This window comes from Linderina pennispora (genome assembly GCF_002104995.1).
Source record: "Linderina pennispora strain ATCC 12442 chromosome Unknown DL89scaffold_12, whole genome shotgun sequence".
NCBI classification, from domain to species: Eukaryota; Fungi; Kickxellomycota; class Kickxellomycetes; order Kickxellales; family Kickxellaceae; genus Linderina; species Linderina pennispora.
In genome coordinates, this window is record NW_024468260.1 from 661,391 (window position 1) to 671,638 (window position 10,248).

The 10,248-nt window shown below is 56.3% G+C and overlaps 2 protein-coding genes across 2 annotated transcripts; one reads left to right on the top strand and one right to left on the bottom strand.

The window, feature by feature from the left end:
• The first annotated feature begins 94 nt into the window (after positions 1 to 94).
• DL89DRAFT_48736 (uncharacterized protein) lies at positions 95 to 4,659 on the top strand. Its single transcript, XM_040891729.1, has one exon. The coding sequence runs from the start codon at positions 430 to 432 to the stop codon at positions 4,168 to 4,170; it is 3,741 nt and encodes a 1,246-aa protein (XP_040741564.1). The 5' UTR covers positions 95 to 429; the 3' UTR covers positions 4,171 to 4,659.
• Positions 4,660 to 9,366: 4,707 nt separating this feature from the next.
• Positions 9,367 to 10,248, bottom strand: DL89DRAFT_225879 (multidrug resistance protein ABC transporter family; the record flags this gene model as incomplete). The annotated part of the gene is made up of 1 exon (XM_040884780.1): positions 9,367 to 10,248. One exon carries the CDS (start codon positions 10,246 to 10,248, stop codon positions 9,367 to 9,369), a length of 882 nt encoding a protein of 293 aa, XP_040741565.1.

A 10,248-nucleotide genomic window follows, 5' to 3' on the forward strand; every position in this document is an offset into this window, starting at 1 on the left:
GGTGTTCTTTACAAATAGCAGCACTGTGTCGTCACCCAAAAACCCAGCAGAGATTCTAGTTCGGCCCAGATGCCGCATTCTGTCGATGATGACCAGCTGCCAACTCCCCTCATCCATTCTGCTTCTCTGTATTCGTTTTTCTTTCTATTCATTAGCGTTGTCGTTGGAAAAATGTCCTCACCCCTAGCTTTTGACGACACTCGATATGCTGCTCTGTCGTCGCCTGGCGACCGGGAAATGTTCCTGTTCAAGTGGCTCTCCAATCTAAACGCGCATTTGGAAGCAGGCGCAACAACTGTAAGCATCAATTCGACAAGCATTCCGCGATGCACCCATTCTTTTCAGTGGATCTTGCTAATGAGCCAATTCCTGTAGGAATCGCTGAAGGACTGCCAACGGCGGCTGGAGCAGGTGCTGCTGGAAATAGCCATGGTTCCACCCGCTACCCACACCAAAGCCAGCAACCGCCTCTCCTGGCTTGGCGGCGGCGGCGGGTCGCCGAACCCAGCTGCGAGTAGTGCAAGGCCTGTGATCGTGCAGCAGGTGCCGAAGCCGACACGAGTGATCCGGGATTTGATTGCAAAGTGCCTGGCTCGTTTGTACGAAATCGGGGATATGCGCACACTGGGCGAGACCTTGGACGCAATTCAGGGGGTAATGCAGGCGAAGAAGAAGACAGTGGAGCGCGAGGCACGGCTGGCCGGGTTTGTGTGCGCCAGTGTACTGTTCGAGGCATTGGCAAATAAGGCCGGCTTCCGGTTATTGAGCTGTTTTAACGACTTTGTGGCCATTGCACTCAAGGTTATAAAGACCACCAGCGAGGACATCTCCGTGCGCGTCGAGGCGACTAGGACTCTGAGCAAGCTGCTGCAGGGCGGTGGGAAGACGGCCAAGGACACCCAGGCCAAGGACATCATCAAGTGTGTGCGGCCCAACCTCCAGCACAAGTCGCCACTGCTGGTGCTGGCCACGCTCAACGTGTTCGAGTCGCTTGTGTTCTTTACCACATTTCTGCTGCCCGAGGCCCAGTTTGACGCTGGGTCGTTTATTACATCCTCGTTACAAGATCTGTTGGCGAGCTCTACTCTGGTCATTCGCCGTGCTGCTGCCCGTCTGACGGCTGTCTTGATATCCAGCACAATCACTCTATCTACAGCAACCACGGACACTGCAGCAGAAGCGCCGACTGGCAAGATCGCTGATCCAGCAATCAGGGCAATTGCAAAGTCGGCTGGATACCAGCTCAAGGCAGCATCGGCTAGCACGTCAGTGCGCAACAGCATGGAGGAGAGTGCTCGGGGTGCCAGCAAGTCGCCAGAGCCGTCGCGCCGCATGACCCCGTCGCCTATCGATGCCATGGATCGAAGCAATAGCGATACTGCCGCAAGGGACTCGGCAGGCAGAGGACGCAGGGGCACAGTCAGCATGGTTCGACCGGCTGAGAGCGGGTCAGCGGCTATCCAAAGCACGCGCTCGTCTAACGACTTGACAGCACAGGTCTCCACAGCTGTCAAAGGCGCAGCGGTTGTATCGGCAGCTGTCACTGAGGGGTTTAGCAGCGGCGTGTCGCTCGCCCAGGCCCTTACGTGGCTATCATCGATATTCATTAGGGCTAGCTCGTCGCGAGAACTACGAGCTGGAATCATCGATGCCTATGCTGCTTTGTTTGAGGAGCTTGGCACCAACGTTGTCGAGGCGCACTATGCAGTTATTCTCAACCATATCCTTGTTGATTTGGCATCTGCGACCCAAGTGCCCGGGTCATCAGCAACCGACACACAGACCAGGGCGGCGCGGCCGGGACTGACGCATGCGATTGGAACGCCGTCAAACCTCAACTCCAATGCATTCACAGAGCAGACAGGCGACAACGCAATTGGGGTTATTGGCGCCATCGATGCCCGCGCAGAAGCCGACATTCTGGCAGTACGCACCATGTGCTCCTGGCTGCTTCGTGTTCCAATCGCCCAAGAGCTACTGACTGAGGGCGGCAAGATCAAGGCGGCCCGCGCCATATGGAATACCTGGCTTACTGGCACACTTTCGCCTGACATTCTCGCCATGATTGAAGGCAATTCGCAGACTACCAGTATTGCTGACGTCGCTGCAGCTATGTTCATTTGGAAGCCATCGCCGGGCACGTCGACAGGAGGAAGCGAAGTAGCATTGCTTGTGGCCCTGCGCGAATGGCGCATGCTGGTTGAAGACCTCGGTGAGCTGAGTCAGTCTCTCGACATTTTCCACCCAACCCCGTCCGAGGTCAGCGACAGCTACTACAGCGATGCCAGCAAAAATTCGTGGATGGTCCCGCTGGAGAATTGGCTTGGGTACCCGAACGAGGCGGTTCGTATCAGCGCCGCTGCGTGCTTAGGGTCGTTGATGCGCTATGACCGACTCCATACATCGCGCGTGGTGGCAACACTGGTGTCGCGGTTCCAACAGTTCTGCGCGCATTGCACCGCGCACGGAAACCCGTCGATTGACGCCATGAAGCGCTGTATCGGATACGCATACGGAATTGCAGCAGTAATCAGCGTCAATGCTGCGCTGAAGGATTCGCATGCGTCGCTGTTGTCGGTTCCGCTTGATCTGGTAGAGTGGATCCACAGCATTGCGCTGCGGCTTCTCAATGCTGCCTATCGACGTCTCGAGCCCGAGATCATTGATTCAGACAACAGCGGCACTAAGGTGGTAGCTGGTGTCAGCAGCGCCGATCCAGCAAACATCAGTATGTCACTTGGCACTGCGCCACTACAGGGCAGAGATCAAGAGGCAGTGATGCGGCGGCAGTCGCTGTCCAGATCACGACCCCGCCGCGCGACCGCACTGTTGAACATGCGTATGACTGCCGGCTGGGTGCTGCTGACCGGATTGACCAGCCTCGGCACAGACTTTATTGCAAACAGGGCGCGGTCGGATTGGCTTCCACTGTGGACCTTGGCAATGCCGCAGCCCGACAGCGTCGGATCGAGCGGATTTGTCACGTCCGACATGCCGTGGCATGTACGCGCACATCAGCTGCAGTCCCGCGTCATGGCATTATCGCATCTCCTGGCCTACCGCCGAGTGGCAAACGGTGGACTAGACGATGCAGAGATTAGGCAGCTGCTGACCTGCCTGCGGTTCACGCTCATGTTTGCCGATAATGCGCTTGATGCCCCGCCTCCGCCGTCGACAAATCGGACTCCTGGGACCAGGCACCTTTCAGGGACGTCCCGGTCGTACGATATAACTGATCCAGCCCGGCCATCGTGGCAGTTGCCGACACAGACGTCAATCCTGACTAGCCACATGCAGATCCGTGACCGGGTCATAGAGTGCCTGCAGACCTTCGACGAGCCCGGCGTGCTGTCATCGCTGACACCGGTAATTACGCGGCTGGTCGAGTCGGTGCTTGCCAGCTCAGACAACATGTATGAAATCTATGGCGACCAAATTGGCTCTGCAATTTCAAGTGTTGCGAGGCAGCATGCTGTTCGGCGGGACCTCATGTCACCACGGCCCGCTGGTCAGCAGTTACAATCACCACAAACAGCCCACCAGTCGCAGGGGAACAGCGGCGGGACAAATGCAGCCTATTCATGTCAGCGTGGTTTCCGCAGCGGTCCCTGGGGCTATGAAGCGGAGACTGGTGTAACTACATTGCTGCGCAGCGTTGTAGCCCGGAGCGGCGGTGCGACAGACATGTCCTCGGATCAGCAGTCGAGTGCCAGCATGCCAATGGCCAGTGGTGTGGCTGCTGGCGATGATTTTGCCAGCACACATATGCGTGCGGCAGAGTTCGACTGGCTGTTGACGCTGTGTCCAGTGCCCGCCAAGTTCCTAGCAAAGCAGCCGATTTCGACCATTGGAAATATCGGAGCTTTGTTAGCAGAATCGCCGGCATCGTTCATACTGTGCCAGCAGCCGGCGTCACCGTACACCAAGCTGGTTGACGATGCCATCCAGCTCTTCGGCCACCTGTTCCCAACTCTTTCGGAGAACGCGCAGCTGACAATCCTCGACGGTCTGGTAATGCGTCTGAACCAGCTGCCGTTCAATTCGCACCGGTATCTTGCGGTTCTGACAAACATCCTGTCTGCACTTTATGCAGCAATGCAAGGCGGTGTATTGGTGCGCCAGGGCCTTATTAGGCTCGCGAAAAATAGGCCTTGCGACGCAGCAGTTTGAGATTGCGCCACGTGTGGCCCGGGCAGTAGTTGAAATGACGCGCGCCGCACTTATCTTGCCGTCTCCCGAACACCGTCTACTGGCTGGTGAGATCATTGGGCATTTGGCGACCTTTACCCGGGATGCATCGACATCATATATGCCATACCTGCTCGAGCATCTGACGAACCAGGCAATTCGATCGCGCGATCGCTTTGCGCGTGCTGGCACTGCGGTTGCCCTCGGCTCTCTATACTCACGCGCAGGATCAATTGTGGCCGGTGGGCTATTGCGCCAGGTAGTAGTTTTGCTGCACTCTCTGGCCAGCGACAAGGACCCTATTGTCCATACGTGGGCAATTTCAGCGCTTGCTGAGGCAGCAATGTCCGCAGGTTTCATGTTTGAGCCCCACGCCCGCGACACGTTCCAGATGGCGCTAAAGTTGTTCCTCAGCGACTCGCACGCATTCCCGCTATATGCTTCTGCTCAATGGATCCGTGGCAAGGAGCACTCGAGCAATACAGCCACAGACTGTGCCAGCTACGAGCGAGTGCTGCCGCTCCGGTCGATGATTGACCCAGCTGCGTGGGCCAAGCAGGCCGCGCAGAAACGGCCGGACGGTGCCAAAAACCGCGGTGTGGGCAGTATTGTTGCAACCAGCCGAGATGCGGCAATCACTCACCCCAACAGCACCACTCACCACGGCAGAAGCGGCGACGAGCAGCGCGATGCAATGGCGGCGGCAGGTACTGGCGGCGAGGGCGATTATCAGTATGTGTGTGCGCGCAATGACGTGGATGCCTATGACGCACGGGCCGCGATCGGACACTTGGTCAGTTCGCTCATCCTTGTATTTGGCCCTGAGTTGCAAGTCGACAATGCGACAAGAGACTCGGTGACTACGCTGCTGAGGCAACTGCACCGCGCACTGCCATCAGTTGGCGTTCCTGTGCCAGCGATGGGAACCGGTCTGCAACTGTCGCCGATCGTTGATCCTGATGCGCGCTGGCAGACAGTGGCGGAATTCGTGTTTGCGACCCAGAAGCAGCTGCTGTTCTTCCCCCCAAAGCAGCCAGAGTTTTTGCCATTGCTGGTGCGCCAGACATTGCGGCCGATGCTGCAGACCCGCCGGACCACATACTACGGCTATTCGTCTTGCGTCCACTCGTTCCAGCACGTCGCTGTACTTGCCCTCGACAGCGTGCTGCGTCTCTATGGTGATCGGATCTTTGACTCGTTGGAGTCCAGCCAGGAATATTGGGCTGATTGGGCCATGGACGATATCGTGTGGGAGTCCCTGGCCCTGCACAACACTATACGAGAGCAGATCAGTGTTTCTGGAACTGAGCGCGACTCGACAACACTAATGAATGATCTGCGCAAGCTGGTACATTCGGTTATCGGTCTGATCGTGGACCACGACTACCAGCGCCTTGAGGCATTATGCGCCAAAACCAACGTATGTTTTGACGAGACTGGCGAAAAGGCACAGGCGATTTGCAACATATTGGACCTGGTCGAGACGCTATGCTCTGTGTTCACGAAGCGCGTGGGTGCGGTTCCGACGCTTGGCAGTCGCCGTACTCGCGGAAAAGCCAATTCGGACAGCAAGGGTGCCAAGGTGGACATTACCGAACCAGCTGTGATTGATGACGTGCGGCCATTCAACGCCGAAACGAAGAAGCTGGCAATTGCGGCTATAATCGCGATTCTCGATGTCATTGAGCGAGCCCGTCCCACAGCATCGTCACTGAACCTGCCACGTGGAAGGCGGCACTGGCGCTCGCACCCGCTCATCTCTCTGCTTGCTGACCTGGTGCGTGTCGGCTACATGGCAGCGACTTCGCCAGTGGCAGAGTCTGTAACGCTGTGCTGCCTAGGTCTGCATCTGCTGCAGCGCCTGATTGCGCAGTTCTGCGATGTTGAGGATCCTGAGATGCCCGGCGAAGGCATGCCGATCCTGGCCATCTACCAAGCGCAATTGAACTCTGCGTTTATGCCCGCGCTCAGCAGTGCTGTTGTCGTTGACGCAGGTGTCGCATACAGGAGGCCGTCTATTCTGAAGCAGGCGGCCATGGGCACCGCAGCTGCATATGTCGTCTCCGGCCTGATCACTGACCGTGGGTCTCTAGTGCGGATTGTACGCTTACTTGCTCCCCAGGCTGTGCTCCGATCGTCGGCACCGGGGACACCGGGAGCAAAGCACAGGTTTGACGCCAGCAACGATCCCTTGGACACGAGTACGCCGCAGATGCACATTATCACCAAGCTTTCGATGCTGCGTACCTGGTCGGTGATTTTGGAGCATGCGGTCAAAACGCGCAGCGACAGTCTTCTCGATATTGTGCAGCTGCACATGCCTGTACTGAGCACCATGTGGCTAGACGCAGTCCGCGACACAGCTGTGATCGGTGTCAAACCCCGCGACATACTTGATGAGCTGGGCACGCTCAGCCAGCTCTCCAATACCCGTGTGGGCAAGGTTGCTCCTGATGTTGGTCTCGGGCTGAGTCTCGGGCTGGAGTCGACATACCTTGGACTGGTGAACAAATCGCTCAATGTCTGGTACCGGTACCATTTGCCGCTGTTCTTGAGTTCCCTGTCTATGCTATTAAGCCCAGCGGCCAACGGGAGAGGCAGCCACAAGGTTGTCAGTGTGCTGAAATCCGGGTACGATGAGCTCCTTGGACACTTGCAGAACACACTCCCCATCTGCATCCCCAACATCTCAAACCTCCAGCTGCCCTCACAGTCGTCTGTTCTTCTACTCGGGTTTGTGTTGCAGGAAATCTCGCGACTTTCCGAACTGTCGTTGCGAACCACATTCACCGAACTGCCTCCAGATGACCAGATCGGTAACCTGTTGATTCAGCCGATTGTTAACAAGCTGGTTGTGGGCGCACTGGGCATTGGTGGTTCAGACCGGAGCTACCAAGGCGACAGCGAAAGCGAACGAATCGCAAGTCTGGTACAAGCAGGTATTGCTGTGTTTGGACCAACATCGCTGACATCGAATACTGGTGTGAAATGGACATCCGATATCCGCTTGCTCTCGTCGCTGCTATCCGCTCTAAGCGCACTTTTGCAGCAGTCAGGCGACCTCAAGTTTGCGGCACTGTTTGCAGCAACTGCTACAGCAGACAAAGCCGCACAGATGTCGTGGCTGGTCGATGACATTTGGAAGCGGGCGGTGTCGATTCCTTTGCAGCCCCTGTTCATATCGACTGAATGTGGAGATGGATCGCTCGATGAGCAGGATGCTAATCCGGCTGCCAAGCAGCAATGTGAAAACCGCCAGATGCGAGTTGATGTTGCTGCGAAAGCGCTGGATGCCGCACGATCTCTACTCGGATGTCTGCGTGCGACCAAGCAGCATGGAAGCAGGCACAGCAGCCTAGCACTCTGGCTGTTTGATGGATCCGCTGGTGTCGAACCCGACTCATGCATAGGCTTGCTTGGGCTGTCCGGTTTTGGCAACTCGGTTCTGGCCGACATGATTGGCGTGTGGAAATTTGCGCAGAGGCCAGGCAGTCGGTGCTATTGAAGGAGGCGCTGGCTCCATGATGCTTGCTTCACAATCACTGGCTGTTATCGCTGACATTCTGGCTGAGGCTATCAGCTATAAAATGACAGAATCGGGTGAGTTCCAAAAGTCAGTAGTGTCGCTTTGGCTCAGGCTGTGGCAGAAATCTGTACTTGCTGCTGGCACACCGCATGTGGCATTCGCGAGCCTTCGTGACTTTGTTGCATGCGTTATGGACAGGTGCCCCACAGACAATGAAGAGCCTGCTGGTGATATCCTTACCGGGAGCTCCCTCGACAAGAGCCTAGGTCGCAGCGATGCAGTCCAAGTTATTACGGCAGAAGTCAGCAGTGTGTTGCTGGAGTTGCTTGAGTCGACTGAGACTGATGTCTCTGCCAGATCGCTAGCAGTTGCCGCCATGCTCCTCGCCCACGATCCATCGGAGTCCGGCCATATCGTTGTTTCCAGCAGTGTGGCTGCCAAGTTCGTGTCTGCGTTCATTGCACAGCTGTCCAGCCACGCACTTACTGGTGCCCTCGATGTGCCAGGACATATGGCAGCGCCTAGCAAGAGCACTTTTGTTAGCTCCCCTGCTGTACAGTCGCATATGCCCATGCTTGCCAAGGGCGCAATTCCTCGGCTAGCTGCTATTGTCGCCCGGAATCTACCCAGCCCACCGACGATTCGCTGGTGATCGACAAGGCTCTGACAGCGTTGGTGATGTTTGCCGCTTACGAGTACACTGAGCCACAGGTATCCGAGTCTGTCATTTCGACAGTACTAATGCTGCTGCTTTCCATGCTGCCAGACAACTGCAGCCGGCTCAATCTTACTCAAATCAAGATCACCGAGTCGATTCTGAGCCTTGCTGCAGCATCGCCAGCCTCATTCAAGTCGATTCTGCTCAAAATATCGGCCACACAGCTGGTAGCAAAGCGCAGGCTCGAGGCAGCTATCAGATCCCGCGCTGAGCGTAGCCAGGGCAGCGACGAAAATGACGAACACGTTGAGAGCAACAACAACGATCTGTCTGGTGGAGCGACGCCCGCGCTATCACCTGATGACAAGGCGGTGCCTAGTCGGATTGCGCTCAAGAGCGACTTTGCTGGGTTTTAACAGTGGCTATACTATGTTCCATTATTGAAATACTAGTTATTCTGCACAAGCAGCATTCCAATGTATCATGACCTATTATCAGATACCACTGACCATGCTACCCGAAAGGGGCATGCTGGTGGCAGACGGATCCCAGCACAGCCACCAGACGGGACTATAAATACGGGAAACTAGACCGGCCATCGTATGATCCGACCCACGGCCTGCAGCTGGGCCATCGCTGTTGTCTGAACTACCATTCCCAGTCATCTACTATGCCGACGTTAGGGACGGATGCACCGGGTGCACAGCAGTACGAATGCCTTTGAGCTTGCGCGAGATCGAGACATTATGCTAAGGGAGTAATGCCATTGTTTGCAGCTGAATCAGGTCGCCCACCTTTACGTGTCTAGTACAAGGAGGTGTGGTCATCAGTCATAATATTGACATCGATGCCCTGCCCCAGCCAGCACGCAACAATCACCCTCTATTCAGACAAGTTATTCTGTACCAGCAGTATCCCCGCACACCATCGACCATTGCAGATGTAGCAAGTTTCTCATCAGGAGGCTGGTGGGAACATTGGGCATTTTCTCTCCTCAGCAAGTATTTGATGGATCAGCCTTCTCTACTGATTGCTTCACTAGCTGCGCAAAATGGCTCTCTGGGTCATGGCGCAGGTTGTCTGGGGTTCCGGACTCACAGATCTTGCCATCCTCGACCACCAGGACCATGTCGCTGCCCAGCGCATTCTCCACCCGGTGTGCAATCGAGATGACAGTGCAGCCAGCAAACTCGTCGCGGATCAGCTGGTGTAGGAGATTGCTGGTCCCACTATCAATGGCTGCGGTGGACTCATCCAGCACAAGGACCTTTGGGCGCTTCAGTAGTGCCCGTGCCAGGCATATCTGCTGCTGTTGACCAACGCTCCATCCGCTGCCGTTCGGAAGCACGGGACTGTCAAGAGCAACGTCCGACATGCCGACTGCTATCAGACAGCGTTGGATCTCTGAGTCAGCGTGCTTTCTGAACGGATCCAGGTTGTCGCGCACAGTGCCAGTCAACAGAACCGATGTCTGCGGCACGACTCCCAGACGGCTGCGCAGAGCGTGTAAGTCAACAGTGCCAATGTCGACGCCATCGATCAGGATTCTGCCCTCACTGGGCTTGAGCAAGCCAAACAGCGCCATGGCAATGCTCGTCTTGCCCGCCCCCGTCCGTCCAACAACACTGACATGCTGCCCAGGCCTGATAGTGAACGACATCCCGCTGAGCGCACGCTTGCCATCGACATTGTACCGCGCAGTCACATTGTCAAATACAACCTGCCCCCTCGCTGGCCAACCCTCACCCACTGGCTCGCACTTTGCTGCATCTGACTGCTCCGTCTTTAGCCTGCTGTAGTGAATGTAGCGCGCAGACTTTGAAAAACCAGTGCGAATCGTGTAACTTTTGTGCGTTAAGTGCTGGAAGCGCGCCAT